This window comes from Saccopteryx bilineata, chromosome 1 (assembly GCF_036850765.1).
Source record: "Saccopteryx bilineata isolate mSacBil1 chromosome 1, mSacBil1_pri_phased_curated, whole genome shotgun sequence".
Classification (NCBI taxonomy): Eukaryota; Metazoa; Chordata; class Mammalia; order Chiroptera; family Emballonuridae; genus Saccopteryx; species Saccopteryx bilineata.
Window position 1 is genome coordinate 97994818 of NC_089490.1, and position 25080 is coordinate 98019897.

Consider the following 25080-nt stretch of genomic DNA (forward strand, 5'->3'; position numbering starts at 1 on the left):
TAAATGTTTAACATTTAAGTATTTCCTTACTTTGCAAAATGTTAATGAAGTTAGGTGGCAAAGTGTAATCTAACAGGGCTAAATTCCCTTTTTATTATATTTATGAATTGAACTAAATTACAAATAAGAATTAGAAGGTTAATGGGCTATAACTACCATTTTTAGCCTCTATTCAGCATATGGAAATACTAGTATCACAGTTCTCTTTAATTGTAAAGCCCATTAGGGCCTTATCTTGGAAACAATGGAACCACTGCCCTTCATTAATTGTGAGAGCTGACTTAGACAGCTAAGACACATGCCATTAGAGATGCAAAAATAAAAGGCAAAGGAAAGGACACTTGATTACTATTTACTCTTACAAATTTTGTAACTGTCTGTATTATACATAAAATATTTAATAGTGGAACACATCTCTTTTTTTCTATTTCTAATATATGAGTTCTCTTAAAGCTAAATTATACTTTTTGAAACCATCATTTTTTAATTTTTATTTCTATCTAAAGAGAGAAAAACGAAAAAGATATCAGCCTGCCCAGGCAGTGGTGCAGTGGATAGAGTGTCGGATTGGGACATGGAGGACCCAGGTTCGAAATCCCGAGGTCGCCAGCTTGAGCATGGTCTCATCTGGTTTGAGCAAGGCTTATCAGCTTGAGCCCAAGGTCACTGGCTTGAGCAAGGGGTCACTCACTCTGCTGTAGCCCTCCCCCCCATCAAGGCACATATGAGAAAGCAATCAGTGAACAACTAAGGTGCCACAACAAAGAACTGATGCTTCTCATCTCTCTCCCTTCCTGTCTGTCTGTCCCTATCTGTACCTCCCTCTGTCTCTCTTGTCTCTGTCTCAAAAAAAAAAAAATCAGATTCCATGACTTAAAAAATCTTATAATGAGTTAACAAATAATATAGTCCTTCTATATTCCCAGAGGTGTACTATTTTTTTTCCATTAAAATATTTATATTGCTGCCTGACCTGTGGTGGCGCAGTGGATAAAGCCTCAACCTGAAAATGCTGAGGTTGCTGGTTCAAAACCCTGGGCTTGCCTGGTCAAGGCACATATGGGAGTTGATATGTGTTCCTCCCCTCTTCTCTCTCTCTCTCTCTCTCTCTCTCTCTCTCCCCTCTCTATAATAAATAAATAAATAAAATCTTTTAAAAAATATTTATATTGCTAAGATCCAATACAACTACAGTTCCAATTAAAGTATTAAGGTTTTGAATGCCAAGATTAACAGACTTTGTTTTTCTCACTGTTTGAAGTAGCCGTGAATTTTCTGTCTAGTGGAATAATTATGATGTATATGTACACATGTGTGTGTGTGTGTGTGTGTGTGTATTTTAACCTTATATATCTGGTCACTAAAAATTCTTTGAAGAGGAACTAAGGATTTAAATTACAGTTAATCTTCTACTGAATGTAATTGTTTTAGGAAAAATTGAAGTACATTTCCAGCTCTTACAAAATTGGCAAGACACAAATGAAATACCTTAGAGATGTGAGAGCTGGGGCTGTGAACCAGAAGTGAGATGCCTATCTGTAACCCCAGCTTTTCTCTTTCTATGAAGCTTCCCCCTCACCCCATTATATTAGCAGTTAAATAGGGAGACTAGGCTTCCTGACCCAGAGCTCAGACTCCAGGCTCCCAACTATCTGTAGGATGTACGCAAAACTGCTACACTGAAAAGGAAATATTCACTTAAACATTGCAAAGTGAAATAGCTAAGGAGCACTTCATGGTGAGAATAATGTCAAATTTAACTTATATTTTCTCAAATCTATAAAACAAGCAGTTTGAACCTGTTGAAGAAATTGATTTTTGTACTTTGATGATGCCTCAATTTTGACTTTAAACATACATGTGTTTCACATTCTGCAAAGCATGTTCATGAAAAGTTGAATGTACAAATATCACATTTGGAGAATCAGCCTTACTTTCCTGTTGGTTTATATAAATATTTTCTTTTCAGAGATGTCAGCTCTAACACCAACATTTTAGCTTTCATGTATTTTTATCTTTTAACCTCTCTGTGAAATAGTCAAAGGCCTTTAAATAAATATTTAAAGGTTCTGGGGAGCCCTTAAAAAGAACCTCAGTGAGATTTCTTTCATAAGTGCAAAATTATTTTGTAATGCCTCCCTTTCTGAAGTCTTATGGTTTCCCGATCATCCAATCAAAAGAGCAATCTCAGGAAGCCTTTGTCATTAAAGGAGAACATGTCTTACTGTCTAGAGAGAAAATAAGGCTAAATTAGTTGGAAATTTTACAGTCAAAACACTAATAATTTCCATCCATGAACATATTTTACTGGCTTGCCCTTCTACTGGGAAACATGAGGTAGTAAATGAGGTATAAAACATTCTATTCACCTTCTGTGGTATCTGTCGTTACTCGTTGCCAAAGGACTGCTCGCAAAACTATACCATACTTACACAGGAGCATTGGTTAAGAGCTTGGAATGGATTGAGAACAGTCTCATACTAAAAGTATCAAGTTGTCAGGTTCTATTTTTTGTTAATACTAAGAAAACCACGTTGTGCCCTCTTTCATGTATCCATCCCGCCAGATCTGAAGTGACAAAATGAAATAACTAGGATTGCTGCTGTCTTTCATTCACAGTGAAAATTATTTAGGGCAAGAGATGAAAGTAGGATTACAGATCCAGAAATCCCTTTCCCTAATCCAAAAATATCCATCAAAGATGATATATACCCCCCCAAAGGAGAGCCACTTCTAAATTATTCACTTTGTACATTATCCAGAATTATCTCTTGACTCTTTCTTCTTTCTTCCCTCTGAGTCATTTCACTAGTTACTGAATAGAAGGGAAGAGAGAGAATCAACCATAATTTCTGGTTTCATAATAAAATGTAGATGACGTGGATAGATTACCTATCCCTTTAAAAAAGAGTCTTTTTAATAAGAGTTTTTTCTTGGTAGCCTGTTGGGGGTGGAAGAGGGGGTACAGCAATGATTGTGAATTATTGTCCTATTACTGTGACTTCAAGCGAGTAAATTAATCTCTCTGTATCTGAGTTTCCCTTATCTGAATAATTGAAATAAAAATACTTATTTCCAGTGTTGTAGTAAGGATCTAGCGAAACAATGCATGAGAAAAGGCTTTATAAAATCTAAGACAGCTGACCTTTGGTGGTGGGAATTGTCTCTGCTCTCTTGTGTCCTCACTCTCCTCTGTGCTCAGCTTAGATTCTGCAGTCCATCATGATAATCAGGCCCTTGAGACCATCCCTATCTCCCTGGTCCCTCCTGTTCTTTATCCCTTCTTTTTCCTCTGCTCTTGGCATAATATCAACCCTGGTTAGATCCAAATCTTTAACAACACAACAATAGCAAAGACAGAATGGGCTTCAGTGTCTGACAGGTGAATTTAAACTGTGGCTGTACCCTTTCTTAACTTTTGAGAAGTCAGATAACATTTCCAAGACTCACTTCCTCATCTATTAAAGAAAATGATGATAACACATTATCCAGTTGTTGTGTATTTGTGACCTATGATAATTTTTTACTCTGCTGAGAAGACATGGAACTAATTTACAGGTGCTCATTTTCAAACATGAGTGTATGTTTTACTATATAAAAATATTTTTAAATGCTTATGTAATAACTATTATTTTTAAACCCTCTGTTCTTTCCCCTAATACCTGGAAGAGACAAGAGCTTTCTAATTATTACTTTTTGCATATTCACAGTAAAGAATTCTTTATAAAGGTAAGAATGATGGTCTTAAACCTGTCATGAAACTGTATAAAATGATTCAAAATCCTGTCTGACACAGCTAGACAGCTAAGTAACATTTTCCTCAAACCCTACTACATGGTTCCATAGGTCTCAATGTTCCTCTTAGATTTGAACACATCAGTAAAAATATTGAACCTCTTTTTACACTGAGTTTCTGATTACAAAAGAAAAAAAAACCTGCACAAGTGTAACTCAAGATATTTAAACACTTCTTTGTGTTATTCTAAGGCTTCTGTGTTATCCAGTGGATAATACTTTTGGTAAAACAATAAAGCTTTCCATGTTCCTTCTTATCATCCATCATTCAACAGCTGTAAAAATCACCAGCTGCTAGGGAAAAAAGAACTAAATAAGTCCTGTGCAGCTGCAAAGATAAGAAGCTTGAGATCTTCTCTTCACATAATTTCTGGGATCCCAGCAGGGTGGAGTCAAAGTTCCATTTTCCTTGCTACGAAATCCCTAGCCCTGTACACATGTCAAGCAGCACATAAGCTGTAATTTATTTTTGTCATTATTGGGGTAGAAGAATATGTGGAAGAAGACGAGGAAGTGGCTGAGATAATATTATACACTATAATAACAGCAGTCACCGTAAGCAGTGTCTACCATGCCCTAGCCATTGGTTATCACATTTTCAATCCTCACAATAACTATATGAGATAGATATGACCATCTTTTTTTTTTTTTCTTTTTAGGAAACAGAGGTTCAGTGAGACTAACTTAGTAAATGGGGTGGTAAGTCAAAGCCGGGTCTATTTGATTCCAATGTTAGTGTTCTACCCTCCAGTGAAAAACAAAAACAAATGATTGTTCTGCCTTTTAGTAAAAGGGACAAAAAGTTGAACTGACAAAAGATAAATGAAACAGATCTAATAAGGACAAACATGGAAAAGGGGACACTCTTTTAAAAGACACAGGAGTGTTTTAAGGTAAATGAAGATGTCGACTTCTTTCCCACTTTGTCTCTTTTCCTACTTCCTTCTCCCAAAAAAGGAAAATGACCCTAAAATCTTGTATAGCTTAGGAAACAAAGTATTTCCATTAACTACCTTAATTCTCTATCTTCAGCTATCAAAAATTATAGCACATGAAAACAAAATTAGTTGCAGCTGTTTATAAAGCAGCAGCTTTCAAGCTTTAACAAGCACTGTAGTCACACAGAGGGTTTGTTAAACACAGATTCCCGGGCCCCATCACTACAGTGTCAGATTCAGCAGGTCTGGGGTGGGGCCTAGCAAGTCCCCGGGCAACGCTGATGCTGCTGGTTGAGGGACCAACTCTTTGAGAATGATTTCTATAACGAAAAACTGTGCTAACAAAAGTCAGGTTTCTACACCCATGCCTAGGGCAAGCTGACTAGTAAAACAGTAGCATCTCTTGAGAAGCTGCCTTCAATTCTACAGGCACAATTTACAAATCCGGTTATTTATTTCTACATACCTATAATGGATGATGTTCACAGATACACAGATATGGGAGGACAACTGACCTTATTACCATGTTCTTCATGAGGCAAAAGACTTTTAATGTACAATTTGCCCAACTAAGCAATCATCATAATAATAAACCTCTGCTGGTCCAGTCGCTTGCAGGTTCCTTTCTCCTCTCCTCTCTTCTCCTTCTCCTTCTCCTTCTCCTTCTCCTTCTCCTTCTCCTTCTCCTTCTCCTTCTCCTTCTTCTCCTTCTCCTTCTTTCCTTTCTTACAATAGAAACAGCAAGGATCTCATGGAACTGGATCCCTGGATGCCAACATAGCCTTGACCACAGTCTGTTTCTTGCCTGTGGGACTATCTTGCCTGGTTTCAGCACATGCTATAGTTACGGCAGTAGGGTTACCACCATTGCTGCAGAAGTTGAAATTAATATGAAAGCTGGGAGCAGGAAGTCACAAAACTAGTATTATTTTAAAAGGAAATTGCTTCCAATTTCAAAGTAGCTTGAGATTAGTAAAGGAAATGAGGGTTCTTTTTTCATCCCATAGGGTCTCTAGAATAGAAACTTCTCATTCTGACATCCTTATGAAATGAAAAAACACTATATAATCTCCTTTACTTGGTTATTCAGATCTTCTTTATAGATTGACAGTTTTCTCTGTTTTTTAATTTAAAAAATATTAATGTATTGATTTTAGAGAGAGAGAGGAAGGGGGGGAGAGAGAGAGAGAAAGAGAGAGACGTCGATTTATTCCACTTACTCATGCATTCATTGGTTGATTCTTGTGTGTGCCCTGATGAAGGATAATTCCACAAGCTTGGTGTATGGGGACAATGCCAACTGAGTAACCTTGCCAGGGCACACCCTCTCTCTCTCTCATTTGTTTTTCCAAGGGAGAAGGTTCCTACAGTAAATTTATTGTAACTGAGAAACCAGGCTGTAATAAGTTTACATGATTAGAGCAGATGATGGTCATCTTTCCAAAGGGTGAAGCCTGAGCCCAGCTGGCAGCATACACTGGGTAAAACCAGAGCCCAGAATAACCTCTTTCCTGACACTCCCCTGCATTGCCTGACTCGTGAGATGAGTGACCGAACACCATGCTGAATGAAAGTGTGAGGTCCAACTGGGCAGAGGCAAAAATCCAACAGGAAACAACCACTCACTGGAGAGGATGCTAAAATAAAAGGCAGTTGCCTACTCTCTGCTATTCTTTGCAGAGAAAACTGAGGGTATCGGATGAATAGTAGGTTATGTTTTTCAGTCTTCAAATGAGTAAATCCTAAGAGGATGGGGTTGATGGTCAGTCAAGTAGTAGAACAGTATGAAAATCTAGACTAGTTATAAACCTTTGTGCCTAAGGAGGAGAACAGAAGTGCTAAGAGAGGAGAGAGAAACATTAAAACATCTGGTTTTCCAAAACACAACTTCTATAATACTCTCTGTTGGTAAGATTGTTCAGTCACGAGAGGACAGAACAGGTGAACTGTTATTGTTAGAAGTAGGTCTTTTCCACAAAGCCTGTAATATAGGCTATTTCCTATGCTGGGTCTATAGAGGAAATCCCCAACACCATAATGTGTCTCAGTTAAAGCTCCTGCAATATTGCCATGGTGTGATTGACAGGTTTGTAGGGGCTGCGATTTTCTTGCACGTGTAAACTCTTTTGGAAAAGCTGGAGTTAAAAGAATGTGGGAGAGTTCAGTTTAGAGCCAGACATCAGCCATGGATGCCTCTGCCCCATTTCACGTTCTTTTCTTAGAAACACATTCAACCACTGAGTGTTAAGCACTGTGGTGAAAAGAAATGGTCCGCTCACTACCATCCACCCTTCCTCATCCTCCATGTGAATCTCACAACAGCAGAGGAGGCTGAAGACAGGAGGTTGTCTTTGTTCCCTCTCACCAGGGAAATCACATGGTGTTCTGGTAAATGAGCAAGGTAGCCCAGTTGTCTGAGGGCACCCCTGCTACAGAGTTGTGGCTGACCTTGTCATGCAGATGGAGAATTCCTTGTTCAGCTGCTCCATCTGTTCAGGCTTTAGCCCTGTGCAACAAAACATGCCAGTCTGGTCAGGAATGTGCTGCCAATTGTGGAAGGAGGCCTCTTTCTTGAGGTTGGAGACCAGCTGAGTCCAGATGCTAATGATGATGTTGGCCCTGACTTTAACTTCCTGCAACCACTATCTTCAAAATCCAGGCTAGTCAGAATGGTTGAGGCAGTCTGGGTCCCACTGAGAGGAGGGCTGGAACACATTGGATAGATCAAGATCTTCAACTCTAATTTCACTCTTTTGGCTTCATCAGCATCTCTGCAGACTGCAGTGAGGGCTGCCACATGCTCACCACATAAGCCTGGGCATCCGTGTTACCATCACAACTGGCAAAGCTTTGGTAGGTCATGTCAAAAAACACAAAGAGGTTCTTTTTCCTCACTACTGTTGCTATTTCCTCTCACTGCTCAAGATGGTGTTCATTCTCTTGAGACTGTGGGCACAGCTGTGCAGGAGAACACTTTGCTCTGGCATTTCTGAAATACCCTTCTTAGTGCCTATGAAGTCAAAGCCACAAGTCTTGAGTCATAATATAGATAACTAGATAACCATGTAGCTGCATGCCAGCATCCCTGAAGACGGGTGAGCAATTTCCTTGGGATGGCTTAGGCAGAGAGTCATCTTAGCTGAACTTAAAAACTCTTTGCAGATATTTGGCTCCAATCCTTACGGCTCCAGTTCCAGAAATGATCTGCATAGTGACATATTGGCCACTTTTCAACACTTTGCTATTTTCATCCAGAGCTAGTTCTGCAGATGTCTTGTAAAACTCAGCCATTTCAGCAATGGGCAGGTATTCTTTGTCCAGGGTGCATGTAAATCTTTCTGTTATCATCCTGGCAGGCACCACCTTCCAGACTCATCTTCTTGATGTTGCTCTCTCTCCTACAGGCTGCTGTGACTCCTAGGCTGGGATCTGGGGCCACCATCCCCACACGAGCCCACCAGAAGCTGGCTGAGGCAGAGGCCAAGGCAGCAAGGCCTGGGAGGAGGGTGGCAGTGACCCCAGACAGCATACAGCTGAGTGCATCAGAGCGATGGGGGGCACCAGGGGGGAGTGACAGGATGGAGCAGAAGGCCAGCAGGCAGAGACACAGGGGTGTGGGCTCATCGTTGACAGTTTTAGTGCTGGCAGAAGATTGTACAAAATAGTTATATTTTAAGACTTTTGCAAAGGTCTCTGTTAACTATGTGTTATTATCCCTTGTTGAATTTAATAGAATTAACAAAATTTGTTTTCTTTTTATGTCAGAAAGCCAGTTTATTAATTTTTTATTTTTAGAGCTCTGGAATATATACTGCTCACAAAAATTGGGGGATATGTTATCGCTTCATATTCATTTTGAAATATCCCCTCATTTTTGTGAGCAGTATATTTATAATGGGTGCTGATGGTCACCTGCCATACCTGTATGAGGTTGTTGATATGGCTGGCAGGGTCTGGCCATCAGCAGACCAGGCCAGAGAGGTGCACTGGTGTGGCTCTGCCTTGCTGCTGGGACTGATGACTTCTCGCTTCATTTCATCTACAATGATCGTGCCCTTTAAGCCCAGATCTTAAGGCTGGGCCCATGGTGGCCGGAGCCAGCAGGGGTTGGAGCTGAAGAACAGGTGATGATGATGTCCCCACTGTCTAGGATGTCCCCACTGTCTGCTGAGGTCCCACAGCAGGCCTAGCCACACTTGCCTCCAGAAGCACAGAGGGAACCATCTGGAGAGACGCCCACATGTTCAGGTAGCCTTGGTGGCTGCTGTGCTTTGTCCTCAGCTTGCAGCTGAGACAGGATCCACACCTTGCCCAGTTGTCCCAGCCACAGGAGACAATAATGGGACTGCTGCTGCTGGGTGAGAAGCAGACGCAATATCCCCCCCGCGAGTGGTTCTCATTCTGGGCAGTGTATTTGCATACACACAGAGAATGTAATAGAACCATATAGAATTTTCTCTCTAGCCTTAGAAAGGGTTGCTATCTCTTTGAAAATGAACATTCAGAGGCCTTACTTTAAAAAAAAAGAGACTATTGCTTTGCTTTTAAAGGCACACACATGAAAGTTTTGTAAGGCTCTTGAGAAATCTGGTAATTTAGTTTGGTTGATCGGAGCCATTCAGGTTGTTTTTTTGTTTTTGTTTTTGTTTTAAACATTTCTTTATTTTTTACAGGGACAGAGAGAGAGAGCCAGAGAGAGGGATATAGGGACAGACAGACAGGAACGGAAAGAAATGAGAAGCATCAATTATCAGTTTTTCATTGTGACACCTTAGCTGTTCATTGATTGCCTTCCCACATGTGCCCTGACCGCGGGCCTTCAGCAGACCGAGTGACCCCCTGCTCAAGCCAGCAACCTTGGGTCCAAGCTGGTGAGCTTTTTGCACAAGCCAGATGAGCCTGCACTCAAGCTGGCAACCTTGGGGTCTCGAACCTGGTTCCTCCACATCCCAGTCCGACGCTCTATCCACTGCGCCACTGCCCAGTCAGGCTCAGGTTGTTTCTTAAGTTAATTGCTTACAGGTATGGCCTACTCTGACCATGTAATAGTGGCCTTCTTGTGTCTGTCCTTTTGCCCAAGGCTCCACCCTGAGGTATCTTATACAGCTCGGACTATAGCAGACAGTTGAGGAAACAAAGGCCAGCATCTCTGTCAGCTCAGTCAGTTCAGGCTGCTATACCATAGACTGGGTGATTTATCAACAACAGAAATTAATATCTCACATCTCTGAAGGCTGAAAGCCGAAGCGCAGTGTGCCAGCCTGGTCAAGTTGTGGTTAGGATCTCTTCCAGGGAGCAGGCTGCCAACTTTTCCCTGTGTCCTCACATGGCATAGAGAGAGCCAGCTAACTGCCTGGCTTCCTCCGTTATGGACACCGGCCCTCCCAAAGGCCTCACCTCCACTTACCATCACACTGGGATTAGGGTTTTAACATATGAATTTTGGGGGGGGGGATACAAACATTCAGTCCACTGTAGCCTGTAGGCTCTACTGTTACTAATTCACTTAAAATGGCAGAAATTTCTAGCATTCTACCTCACACAAATTATAGTCCAGTAGGTTAACATGTCTCTGGAATATCTGGGTTGTTTTCTATTTGAATCATACACAAACTCAATTAACTTAGGTATAACAAATCATCTCATCCTTTATTTGAAGCAATATTACTTCAAAGATCCATTAGGGTCTAGAAGCTAGTAGGTTAAAAGAAGGTGAGGTGAGAACAAACAATGACAGTAATTTTTCATCATATCTCTATTCTTATGCTGCTACTATTCAATCCAACACCTAACAATGGCCTACTTCTGGCTCAGCTAGCACACTGGGTTTCTGGGATACAAAGATCACAGTCTCTGTCTTCAGGGAGTCCATGATCTCCTAGGGCCTAGGCGATGCAGAGAAGTAAAGTTCAGAAGAAAGCACAAGAGCAGGGGTCCCCAAACTTTTTACACAGGGGGCTAGTTCACTGTCCCTCAGACCGTTGGAGGGCCGGACTATTAAAAAACTATGAACAAATCCCTATGCACACTGCACCTATCTTATTTTAAAGTAAAAAAACAAAATGGGAACAAATACAATATTTAAAATAAAGAACAAGTAAATTTAAATAAACTGACCAGTATTTCAATGGGAACTATGGGCCTGCTTTTGGCTAATGAGATGATCAATGTGCTCCTCTCACTGACCACCAATGAAAGAGGTGCCTCTTCCGGAAGTGCGGCAGGGGCCAGATAAATGGCCTCAGGGGGCCGCATGTGGCCCGCGGGCCATAGTTTGGGGACCTCTGCACAAGAGGATGTGTGAGCCTAGAGGAATGAGAGCTTACTCTGTCTTGAGGAGAGAGAGGGTCAGGCCACTCTGTATAGAGAATTATTATTCATTCGATTGGCTGAACAGCAAAAGATACCAGGCATTAGACAGGTTCTTATTTTTTCCACTATAAAAATCTACTCAACAATGGTCCCCATTTATTGTCAAAGCTGGCTTCTGTGTGATAATGCCACTAAAATGATTATGCCAACCTCTCTTACTGCTCACCTTACACTTTCTATCTGAAGGTCATGGTACTAAAAACTGGCATTGATGCTGTCCAAGGAATCTTGTTATCATGCTTGACTATTTATAATTCTAAAATTAAAGACTAAAAAACAAGTTAATAGGCACTTTATGGGATGGGTATGAAGTTGGAGAAGTGAAGCAGCAGAGGAGAAAACAAGAAACACTATGCAAACACAGATCAGCTCTCAGGGAACTTCAGAGTGCCCAAAGCTGAAGGTAACTTGGGATTTGTCTGGCATTGGTGAGAACTTGTTTTACATACCACTTGGAATGTTCCTGGGACCTTGACAGGTCTGAAACCATCAACAGGTACACACTGATCAGCATGGCCGTTACAGAGGCAGCTTCCCTTGACGATGAAATCATAGACTGCATAGTGAGTAAAATATTGAGGCTTTGTGTTCAGGTCATTTCTCTGACAGGGACAAGACTGTTGTTTTAGCAGCTGCACACGAAGATTAGTGATCTTCAGCTGCTCCTGTGTTTTGGCACTGTAAGGGTTCTCCACATCATATGGTGGTGACAACGCTCGGAAAATAACCTGTAAAGAAGAAAACACCATGAATGTAGAGGACTGTGTGCAAACCCTGGGTTGTTTGCCCCATATCATTGTGGTGTGATTTATACTTTCTGTTATCTGTACATGATATGCTTAAAGAGGTTTTTAGCCCTTGATCACACCTGGGGAAGAGCTGCCCCATCACTCTAAGGATCATAAATTGAGTAACCCGCCGAGAATGAACTCTTGCAGTGAAGGCAGCCACTCAACAATCTTGGAGGAAGAGCATTCTAGGCAGAAGGAAGAGCATGTTTAAAGCCCTTGAAGTGAATAAATCAAACTTGGTTTAATCAAGGAAGAACAGCAAGGCCAATGTGACTAGAGTCCAGGGAACAAAGGGACAATGTTTGGAGAGGAGGACAGAGACGGTGCATGACAGATCCTGAACGAAACCCTTTGCGGGCCAAGGCAGAGTTATTGTAATGGAAGCCACTACAAGCCTGTAGGCAGACCAGTGATATGATTTGATTTATAGTCTTACAAAAGAGCCTGACCAGGTAGTGGCGCAGTGGATAGAGCGTCGGACTGGGATGCAGAAGGACCCAGGTTCGAGACCCCGAGGTCACCAGCTTGAGCGCGGGCTCATCTGGCTTGAGCAAAGAGCTCACCAGCTTGGACCCAAGGTCGCTGGCTTCAGCAGGGGGTTACTCGGTCTGCTGGAGGCCCACGGTCAAGGCACATGTGAAAAAGCAATCAATGAACAACTAAGAAGTCGCAACAAGAAACTGATGATTGATGCTTCTCATGTCTCTTCGTTCCTGTCTGTCTGTCCCTGTCTATCTTTGCCTCTGTAAAAAAAAAAACAAAAAACCTTCTTTTTATAGTCTTACAAAAGATAACTCTGGCTTCTGTGAAGAGAATGGATTATAAAGGGTGAAGAATAGATACAGGAGGACCAGTTAAAAAGTGATTACAAAATCAAGATCCAGACACATGTTTTTTTTAATTGAATTATAGTTGACATACACAGAAATATTTTGAAAACCAAGTACAGTTGATTCTTGAACAAGGTGAGGTTTAGGGGTGCCTAACTCCCACACAGTCAATAATCTGTATATAACTTTTTACTCCCCCAAATCTCAACTACTAATAGCCTACAGTTCATCTGAAGCCTTACCAATAATTTAAGCAGTCAATTAACACATATTTTGTATGTGATATGTATGATGTACTATATTCTTACTTAAAGTAAGCTAGAGAATAAAATGTTATGAAGAAAATCATAAGGAAGAGAAACTACATTTATAGTATTTTTGGAAAAACTCACATATAAGTGGACCCAATCAGTTCAAACCCATGTTGTTCATCAACTGTAGTATGAAAGTAAAGTTATTATTAAAAAGTAGACTTTAGATAAACTCTTATTTAGAGAGAATGTAGCTAGAAAAGTAACTTTCCAGAAAAAAATTCTTTAAGTAATATTTTGGACATAATTCATGTTAGAGACCAGCTTTACACCAAGAGAATGAAAAGGTAAGAATCAGCTGTGTAGGATCACATCTCCAGCCTGCTGGTCCAGAAGTGTCCTCAAGGAAATATAACTTTGGGGGAGACGGGTAGTAATTCAATGGCTACTTGGCTCCATCCAGCAGCCAGAGTGATTCTCTATAAACAGAAGTTGGATCACATCACTCCCTTGTTTAAATCCATCCCCATCCAAAGACTTCCCATTTTTCTCAACAAAATACAAAATCCTTACAATGGCCCTGCCTTATTTTTGTCCTTACTGCTTATTTCTGCCTGACACATTAAATTTGTAGTTGTTTATTGATTTACTGTCTTCTCAGTCTTGTATATAAACTTCTAGAGAGGAGTCACTGTTATCTCCCAGAACAGTGTCTAGCACAGAGTAGGTATCCAATGCATTTTTGGTAAATTTATTGATCAGTTATAACATTGTTTTTGATATTCAGGTAATAGGTAAGAATTTCAAATAACAACTTTCTTCCATAGGGTCCTAAACAGATTCTTATACTGAATTCATGTTATAGCACCAGAGGTGAGAGGTAAAAAGTTGTATTACAGTTATAAATAACTACATAATTAACCAATATCTAGCTATTTTTGAACTTGCAAAACTTAGTGATTGTATTTTAAACTCTACCAATATTCTGCCCCCTTTATTCACATGTAAAGTGGTGGAAAGCAACATACTGTGGAATAAAATTTTTCAACAAATAATATGTCCTTATTTGAAAGTCAATATAGAAGTAATATCTCTTTCTTTTAACAATAGCCTAAATTGGAACATGATTTTATATTTTGAACCATTAAAAAAAATAGAAAACATGAAATTCATTTTGAGTTTTATATAGGATTTGTTTTCACTATGATATCCCAAATACTGGCACTCTATTAGACATTCACAAAGAATACGTGCTCTAAATAAAATAACTGATGTGACTACTTCCTAGTTTATCCACCACAGTAATGCAAGGACAGGGAGAAGGGTGACCGGTGCCCACCAAAGAAGTATTCCATTGAAAAGTCTATGGGGTACTTCTCAATGTTGTCGCCCACCCTTCCTTTTTCTAAACATTGGTGACAACTGTCACTCTCTCTGTTCCCGTCACATATTCACCCTTGACATTTACTCTGTTCCCTCTAGCTCCTTTCCCCTCCCCCGCCTCTCCCTGGAAGCTGTTCACATACAAGGCTAGAGGAAGATCTGTCAAGGTTTGTAGGAACTTAGAAGCTCTTTTGCTTCCTGAACCCAGACTGGAAACTGAATGGCAGCTCTGTGCTTGGTGTGCATGACACCACAGTTGGCACGCTGATATCAGCAGGGAAGGGACATCATGACCCCTGAGGCTGCATGCTGGAAAGGAGACAGCAGAATGCCACAGACACAAAAGTGAACGGGAATTTAAACCATGAAATCTTTTTTCCAGAAAGGAGACGCCTTAATCTGATACCCTGGGAAATGGATCTACCCTGCAACAGGAAACAAAGAGTGTGCCAATCCAGATGCTTCAAACTTCTGGCAGGTCGCCCTTTGGGTCCCACCCAGTTTTTCTTCAAACATCCTCAGAAGAAGCCTGTATGGCACTACTAAAATGAAATTTTAAATGGAGAGGCCCTCCATAATGTCAGCCTCCTCTATTTTTGTTCCCATCAGGAACAGGCTGTATCGATGGACCCATCACCGCTCCTCTGTCTGTGATTGCTTCTGAAAATACACTCCTAACAGAACAAAGTTAAAAAGAGGGACTAGGATCTAGCCTACTTTGATGTTTCCAGTTTGTTAGTGCTACTGGCCAGGACTTTATGATTTTATTATTGAAGAAACTTGATTATGGTTTAGTGATTAATACTATGCTTGTTACAGAAAAATCTGTCACTGAAAAATGTAGACGACAATAAGAATCTACAATGCAATTCACCCCAAAGACAACCAGGGATGCCACTTGGATTATATTTTTTCCATCTAAACTTTTACACATTTACACAAAGAATATAATGCAAACAGCTTTGTTTCAACTTGACAATACCTTGTGAATATTTTTTCTAGTCAATATAAATAATTCTACATCAGTGGTTCTCAAATGTGTCCCACACTCCAGACCAACAGCATCAGTATCAACCCGAGAACTTGTTAGAAATGCAAATTCTTAGGCCTTATACCAAGTTGACAGAATCAGAAACTCTGGAGGTGAGGCCTAGCAATCTGTGTTTTCAACAAGCCTTCCAAGTGGTTCTGATGCCTAATAAAGTCTGAGAAACATTGCTACATTATTCTAAAACCTGGTTAGAATTCTATTGTATGGCTATGACATAATTTATTTAGCCTGGCTACTATTGTTAGGGATCTAGGTTGTTTCCAACTTTTCAGTATAATCAATGACAACGTTGTAGCTAAAATGAGGAAATTTATAATATCCTGAAAATACATTTCCAAATGCAAAATCAATGAATTAAAGGAAATGCATCATTTTAAAACCTATCTGAGCTTCTGAATGAGTCAAGGACCCTTTCCTACCTAATCTTTGGAATCTTCACATTTTTCTGGTCTTGCCTCACTTCTCTAAACCTGGAATTCCCTCACACTTTGCCTAAAGATTCTTGGCTTAGGTTCTGCCATTTCTTATGCCCCAATATAATAAAGAGATCCTTAAAAAGTTTTTAACAGGTTAGAATCACCCATATATTCTGTCTTTTCTGGAATACTTAAAAAAAAACTCTCAATAATACTGAAAATTAGTAAAAAAACCAGCATTCTATATGTCTTATTTATACTCTGGGATGAAAACTTCAACAGAGTATTAACAGTGTGAACAGATTTAAGTAGAGTAAATATTAGCTACCTAATAGTCAAGGAATTCTTTCCGTATCAAACTCATACCTTCCATATTATTCCACACCTAAAATTATATTGCCTATGTTGAATCATAATAATTCAAGAAACTTAGTTATCACATTTAAAAAAATTCTCTTTACATGCGAACTTGAGGAATACTTCAGGTCCAAGTCGATTATCCATCCTGTGGACCCTGTTGGCACTCGTTCTTCCCACACTAGCACTGTTACAAGAGTACGTTGTTACTGCCTGTTTACTTGTCTGTAGCTCCCATTATTAGGCTCTGCTCAGCAGGCAAGGCTAACAGCTGTGTCCCTCAGCATGTCCCACAATCTCTGGCATATTGTAGTGTTTCATAATTATGCTGAATGGCTAAATGAACTATCTCTCCAAATAGCATTTTTTTTTTAGAAAAGGGGAAGCCAAATATGGAATAAGGTTTAGAAAAATAAAGAAAGCAAGATGTTCTTACTATACTCTTGATGAGAAGTATGTGAACACACACACACATATGTATAAATATCTGTGTAAAAATATGTGATTTCAAATGGCTTTATGAATTTTTTCCTCAGTAGCACACAAGATCTTTCAGTCTTAAGAAAACAGGTCGGGCAGGCAAGAGCAAGCACCCAAATTCGTACAAATATTACGTCTTTTCTATGGTTACTGGTCTAGCTTTCTTATCTACCAAAAATGGAAACTTTGGGATCATAACTGCAGTTGTTCTTTAATGGTTTTTGGAATCATAGACATCTTCATGTTCTCAAAAACAGGCTTTTTATTTCAATGGTTTTCTCTATTGTTTTTCTATTTTGTTTTTGCTTTTATCTTTATTTACTTTTTTTTCCTGCTTACTTTGAGTTTAATTTCCTCCTCTTTTACTAGTTTCTTAAAATAAAACCATAAATGATTGATTTGAGATGTTTTTTCCCCTAAGTACTTGTTTGGTTGTTTCCCATAAATATTGATGTTTTTGTTTTCATTTTTAACTCAGTTCAAAATGATTTCTAATTTCCCTTTTGATTTCTTCTTTGACGCATGAGTTATTCAAAAGTGTATTATTTAATTTCAAAATACTTGAGGATTTCACAGATACCTTCCTGTTATTGTTTTCTAATTTAATTCCTTTGTGGTCAGATGACATATTTTATCATTTAAATTTTTCACATTTATTGGTACTAGTTTTATGACCCAGTATATGAACGATCTTGATAAATGCTCTTTGTACCTTGAAAAGATTGTGCATTCTACTGTTGCAGTGGAACATTATTATATAAATGTTAATTAAGCCAAGTTGGCTGACAATGTTATTCAAATCTTCTGTATCCTTACTGATTTTCTGTACTTATTCTATCAACTATAGAAAGGTGTTGAAATCTCCAACTATAATTATCAATTTACCTATCTCTTCTTGCAGTTTTGTTTCATGTATTTGGAAACCTTGCTGTTAAGTACCTAAACACTTAGGATTGTTATATCCTATTGATGAATTGGCTCTTTTATCAATATATAAATAAAATGTCCCTCTTTATCCCTGGTGATATTCTTTGATCTGAAATCTACTTTGTCTGATAATAATATAGCCACTACCAAAAACTTGCTTTTGATTAATGTTAGCATGGTTTATCTTTTCCTATTCTTTTACTTTTAACTTAGTTATGTCTTTGTATTTAAAGAGGGTTTCTTATAGGCAGCATAATTACTGTATTTCCCCATGTATAAGACGTACCTTTTTCCAAAAAATTTGAGGTCTAAAACTGGGTGTGTCTTATACAGTGGTTGTGGCATTTCAAATGCCACAGATGGAACTGAGGACAAGGCAATATATGAAGACAGTGATTCGTCATCAGACACAGATGAGGACAAGCTAATGGATGGGAATTTTGACAGTGATGAGGAGTTGTATAAATTTTATGATGAATAAAACTTGAGTTCAATAACTTTATGTAATAAATGTTTTTTCAAATTTCGGGCCCCAGTATTAAGGTTCATCTTATACATGGGAGTGTCTTATACATGGGGAAATATGGTACATCTTTTAAAAGATTTTATCCAATCTGATTATTTATGCCTTAAATTGGAGTGGTTAGACCTTTTACCATTAATGTGATTGTTGATACGATTGTGTTTAAATTTACCATTTGGTTTTTGTTTTATATTGTTTGTATATATTTTTGTCTTCTGTTGGGTTGAATATTTTAGAATCCTTTTTATTTTATTTTTTGTTTACTAGTTTAACTCTTTTTAAAAAATGGCAGTTGCTTTAGGGTTTATAGTATACATCTTTAACACAGTCTATCTTTAAGTAATATTTACCACTTTATATAGTATAGTTTAAGAAACTTACAGCAGTATTCGCCCATTTTCTCTTCATTTTTGAAAAATATTTTTGCTGGATACAGAATTCAGGTTGACATTGTTTTTTCTGTCAGGACTTTCAGCATTCTGCCTCACTGACTAAGTTAAGCAATTGCTCGCATTGTTTCCTTTGTTCTTCTGTACATAATGTGTTATGTCTTTCCCCTTGGGTTGCTTTGAATATTTTCTTTTTATTATTGGTTGTTAAACAATCTGATTATAATTTGCGTTAGGATAGTTTTCTTGTTGTTTATTATGTTTAAGTTTAGTTGGGTTCTTGGATCTATAGATTTATAGTTATAGCAAATTTAGAACTTTTTTCAGCTATTATTTCTTTAATGTTTTCTGTTCTACTTTTCCTATTTCTCTCCTCTGCAGACTGTAACTACACATATATTACATTGCTTGAAGCTGTTCCACAGCTCACTGATTTATTTATTATCTTTCTCTTTTATCTCATTTCATATTGGATCATTTTTATTACTATGTATTAAACTTCACAAATCTTTCTTCTGTAATGGCTAATCTATAATATTAATAGCATTCAATGTATTTTTCATCTTAGACATTATAGTCTCCAACAGAAGTTCAATTTGGATTTTTGCCCTATTTTCCATGCTCTGCTTAACTTAGTCAATCTTTCTTCTACATTCTCAACATAGGAACAGTTATAATAACTATTTTAATGTCCTTTGTGTCATTTCTGGATCTATTACTATTGACTTATTTTTTTACTCATTATGGATTGTATTTTTCTGCTCTTTTGCATAGCTTAATTGACTGCAAGACGTTGCAAATTTTACCTTGTTAAGTGCTTGATATTTTTGTATTCTTGAGCTTTTTTTTTTTCTGAGATGCAGTTAAGTTACTTGGAAATAGCTGATCCTTTTGAGGCTTTAAGTTTTTTTGTTTTGTTTTGTTTTGTTTTTTTTATATTTTTCTGAAGCTGGAAACGGGGAGAGACAGTTAGACAGACTCCCGCATGCGCCCGACCGGGATCCACCCGGCACGCCCACCAGGGGCGACGCTCTGCCCACCAGGGGGCGATGCTCTGCCCCTCCGGGGCGTCGCTCTGCCGCGACCAGAGCCACTCTAGCGCCTGGGGCAGAGGCCAAGGAGCCATCCCCAGTGCCCGGGCCATCTATGCTCCAATGGAGCCTTGGCTGCAGGAGGGGAAGAGAGAGACAGAGAGGAAGGAGGGGGTGGGGGTGGAGAAGCAAATGGGCGCTTCTCCTATGTGCCCTGGCCAGGAATCGAACCCGGGTCCCCTGCACGCCAGGCCGACGCTCTACCGCTGAGCCAACCGGCCAGGGCCGAGGCTTTAAGTTTTGCTAGGTAGGACCAATGCATCCTTCAGTATGGGGCTAATTCTGCCCTTCTGCTGAGGCAACACCCTTCTAATTACTTTATTGATGTCTTACAAAGTTAAATGATAAGGATTTCTACTCTGGCTTGCTATAGTGCTGGCCTTAAGTGAGTTCTGAAAGTTTTCTCCCTTTGTTCTTTCTCTGGCCTCAGGTAGTTTTCTTACATGTACGTATTGATCAGTACTCAGCTGAAGACTTGAGGGGAACTGTCTCTGGAAGTCTCTTCCAGTGCAATTCTCTTCTCTCTGGTACTCTGCCCTGCAAACTCTAGCCACCTTAACCCTCCCAGACTATCAGCTCCTTAATTCAGGAAATCTATTAGGCTTCTCCTCAGTTCGTACTTCATGCATGCAAGACTAGAAATTGGAAGTGGGTTAAGGGCTCATTTCATTTACTTTTTCTCTCTTAGGGATCACTATCCTCCGCTGCCTAATATCCAATACCTGAAAATAGTTGTTTCATATATTTTGTCCAATATTTTAGTTTCAGACAGCAGGACTAATCTGGTTCTTGTTACTGCATCTTGGCTGAGAGCTGAAATCTAAAATCCAAGTCAGCTTAACTTTTATGAAATACAGTTTATAAAATTACAACTGAACTAAGTCCTTATTTTTTTTATAAAAATATCATAGGAATGACATATTAGAAGTTTTATAATAAATTTAGATGTATGGTTACATTTAGTAGATAAAAAAGCTTTAAAAATAAATGGGAAATTATTGGGCATATCAAATTAAGAAATATGAAAAATAATTTTAAAAGCATTTAAACTTTATAAATTTATTGAATAATTTTTTCAGTAATTTGTCTTTTTTAATAGCTAGGTAAGCCCTCACTATAACTTTCAACTTATGATATTTACTATAATTTTATTTACCTTATGCTTCAATGCATATTTGTATTCCTATCTAACACCTTTTCTTACAGATTCTTAATGATAGATATTGAAGAAGTAAATCAATATAGAATCATGATAAGATAAATTTATTTTAATTTTATGATATAAGAATAATAATATAAATATAATACATTTTTTTATTATTATTATTATTTATGAAGTGAGAAACAGAGAGGCAGAGAGATAGACTTCCTTACACACTGGACCGGGATCCACCCTGCAAGCCCACCAGGGAGTGATGCTGTGCCCATCTGGGGCCTTGCTCTGTTGCAGCCAGAGCCATTCTAGCGCCTGAGGCAGAGGCCATGGAACCATTCTCAGTTCCCGGGGCCAACTTTGCTTAAATGGAGCCTTGGCTGCAGGAGGGAAAGAGAGAGAGAGAAAGGAGAAGGAAAGGGTGGAGAAGCAGATGGGTGCTTCTCCTGTGTGCCCTGGCCGGGAATCAAACCCGGGACTTCTACACACCAGGCCAACTCTTTACCACCTAGCCAGCCGGCCAAGACAACAATTTTATTTATATAATGTGCACTTTTTTCTTAATAGAATATACTAGGTATATAGTATTTTACAATAAACTTTATCATTTTACAAAATATCTTAATTGTCTGTTAAACTTATATTGCAATCAACATGTCTAATAAAACTTTATTTTTTAGAAAAGATGGATTTAATATTAATTAATATTAAAATATTCTTTGAGTACCAAACTTGAATGGTTTTATAATACATTTACAAATAAATTTACACCAACTGTAAGAATAACAACACGTTTAGAGAGGAATTCCTGGAACTTTGGCCTAACATAATCAAATAAAAAGAAAAATCATCCTGGCCAGTAATGGAGCAGTGGACAGAGCACTGACCTGGTGTGCTGAGGCCCCCACTTCGAAACCCTGAGGTCACTGGTTTGAGTGCAGGCTTGCCAGCCTGAGTGCAGGGTCATCAACATATTCCCAAGTTCACTGGCTTGAGCCCAAAGTTGCTGGTTTAAGCAAAGACTGTTTGGCTTAGGTAGAGCCCTTCAGTCAAGGCACATATGAGAAGCAATCAATAAACAACCAAAGTGATGCAACTACTAGTTGATGCTTCTCATTCCTCACCTCCTTCACTCTCTTCCTTCTGTCTCTCTCTCTCCCTCAAATCAGTAATAATAATAATAAAGACAAATTACTTCACTTACTTCTATATAAAAAAATAATTAAGCCCTGGCTAGGTAGCTCAGTTGGTTAAGTTGGTTAGAGCCTTGTCCCAATATGCCAAGGTTGCAAGTTCAATCCCTGATCAAGGCATATACAAGAATCAACCAATAGACAAAGACTTGACTTGGATGGGGGTGAACATATAATATGGTATAGAGAGATGTGTTATAGAATTGGGCTCCTAAAACCAGTATATCTATGTTAACTTTTGTCACTCCAATAAATTCAATTTAAAAATTAAATGAATTAGTTTTACTTGAAAAAAAAATGAATCAATCAATGAATGCATAAATAAACAGAACAAATTGATGTTTCTCTCTCTCTCTCTCTAAATTCAATAAATAAAAAAAGAATTACATTTCTTCTCCATTCTATTTAAGCCTGGTTAGAATAACATCTATATCAAGAAACATTACCAATTGTATTATAGAGCCATCTTTGTTTTATGTGGTTATTTACCAGTTGTTTGCAAATAGCATCTTATTAATTCAGTCGAAGCTTGTCACTACACATTGACAACTGCTCTGTTTATTGTTAGGGTAATATACACACCTAAGACCTAAACACAGAAACTGATATATTTTTCTCCATTTCTACTGTTTTTCAAGATACCATACTGAAAACTCTTATAATTTTAAGTTCCTAAAATTTACTTGGATTCACACTCTAGTTTTGTATTGTCACCCCCCTAACAAGGAAGGTTATATGTCAGTTGACTTCTGAAGCCAGTTAGTGGCACCATTTAAGTTAAAGTTTTAGGTATTTGAGATGAAAAAGCTCAAAGAGTATATATTAGTTAAGTGAGTATAGGTACCCTAATATTAATATATACATTCCTGAAACAGGCATTCTGCTTTCCTGGATAGACCTTTTGAAATGCATGTGAAGTTTCAGACTTTTAAAGGGTTTCAGTGAGTGGGAGTTCTGGCTTCACAAAGAGAGAAGGCTGGACGAGGAGAAGAGAGCATAAGTGACAGGTGGGCATCCGCGTAAAAGCAGCTGGTTGGTTTAATTTTAGAACATTTGTCCTTGACTGTGTCACTTTAAGTGGAACACCTACTTGTCTTAGAAAAGTAGGTCTGTCTTTTGGGCAGCACCAAAATCCTTTTGCTTACACTCTGGAGCATTAGGCACCCTGTTTCATCAGATAGTCCACCTTTTAAAGTGGGAGAGTCTTATCTACTCCACTAGTCCTTCTCAGATAGGACAATATAACCTAATAAAGCTCTCTATGGAACAAGCTGAGGAACGCAGTGCACTCAAGTGACTTACTTGTACGATAATAACCTCGATTTGTAAGTACACAAAAGCCTCTTTGCATGTTTCAAGGACATATTTACAGTTTTAAAGTGATGAAAAGGCAGCTTCTTAAGTATCTTCAGTGGGGAGGGAAATGACAGAACTGCAAAGAGGAACAAGAAACACAGAAGGGCAAAGAAAAAATTAAGATTGAGGCTAAAAATATAAATACATTTTAAAAATCCTCCAATACCTTGGACCCTAGCTTTCCTTTGCCTCAGTACTTGCAGTCATAGGATTTGAGTGTCTGAAGAGTCCTTAGCAATCGAAGATCTTGTCTGGCTAGAGGAAAAAGAGGCACAGAGTGCTTAAAGTGACTTGCCAAAGGTGAACCAGTAGGTTTGTGACAGAACTAAGACTGGAATCGAGTTTCCTGGTCTCCAATCTAATGATTTTTTTGTTATATCTCATTTTATACTTGTTTCACAGCTAGCCATTCCTGGATTAAAGTTAAATTTTAAATGACAAATTCAAGAAAACACTATATATAATTTATTCCACCTCCACTTGTCATCCTAATAATAGATAGGACTAACTGTTCCACCTTTACTCTGTTAAGGGATGTGACTAATTCAAATTGTATAAAATTACAATTGATAAAGGTAGTAATACCTGCTTGGCTCACAAAGATGCAATGGAGATTTTTGAAAAGGTATCAGATGTAGAAATGCCTTGAAAATCAATGTTCTTTATAAATGAAATTGGTTTGTGAAAAGTGTATAGTGGGAACCTGCCTTGTTTTTGCCAATCTCCTATCTTTGGGACTGAGCCCTATCAGTAAATGTAGCCCAGTGGCTAGGAGCCAGATGTTGATTGTCTATGTGGGCAACTTCCCAATATTGATCACCTCTGTTTCTATCACCATGCTTGGTGCACAGTTTGGATCATTGACACCTTCTGTTTGTTTGACTTATACTAGAAATGACATACATTATCTCTCTGCTATCACTGCCCATCCCTTCCAATTCTTACTCCCTCTCTTTATACTAAACTTTACACTCCAGCCATACCAAACTCCTTCCTGTTCCTAGAAAGCTCCATGGTCTCTCTCCCTTTTCAGCCATGGCCCATGCTATTCTCACTGTCTAGAATACTTTTGACACCTTTTTGCTGTTGCTGCTCACTGCCCCACCCCTTTATTTGGCCAATTCAACCTATCTTTTAGGTGTCATCTTAAATGTTACTTTATTCAGAGAGCTTTCTTTGCCATTCCTCTCCACTGTTAGTTTAGACCTATGTGCTACTTCAGGCACCTGTTCTGTCCTCTAGACTTAGAACTTATAATGTCTGTTTTAATTGCTTATATCCCTCTCTTGACTGTGAACTTCAGGAGAGCACAGGGCTGGTCTGCTTGTCCACTAGCATATAGCCAATGTTTGGCACATATAAGAATAAACACACATTTCTTAAAAGATCACACCCATGCTTAATGATTTACATCTACAAATTGCTTTTGTTTTTATTAGATTTCATTCTTACAGTGAATCTATGATATGGTATTATTCATTCCCATTTTCCAGATACAGACACTCTAAAAAGATGTTAATTTACTTGTCTAAGGTCACCTAGCTAGTAAATGGCAGAGCTAGTATTTGAACCCAGGTTATTGGAGTCAAAGTTCAGTGTTATTGCCATTATATCACAACTAACTCTGTTTGGTTATAGACTAATTGAAGGTCTTAAGCAGGTCTTCAGGGAAGATAAATGATCAGAACTTCATTTCAGAAGACTAAATCTGGCAGAGAAGAGCCTAAACCAGGGGTCCCCAAACTTTTTACACAGAGGGCCAGTTCACTGTCCCTCAGACCGTT

The 25080-nt window shown here is 38.7% G+C and overlaps 1 protein-coding gene and 1 pseudogene across 2 annotated transcripts in view; both read right to left on the bottom strand.

Moving 5' to 3' along the window:
* The window catches only part of NTN4 (netrin 4), a 116169-nt gene that overhangs the window by 62404 nt on the left and 28685 nt on the right, over nucleotides 1–25080 (bottom strand). For both annotated transcript variants that reach the window (XM_066261904.1, XM_066261894.1), the window contains exon 3: nucleotides 11555–11833. In XM_066261904.1, coding sequence (XP_066118001.1) covers nucleotides 11555–11833 — 279 coding nt within the window. The remainder of the gene's footprint in view (nucleotides 1–11554; nucleotides 11834–25080) is intronic.
* LOC136320987 (aspartate aminotransferase, mitochondrial-like) lies at nucleotides 7163–8767 on the bottom strand (annotated as a pseudogene).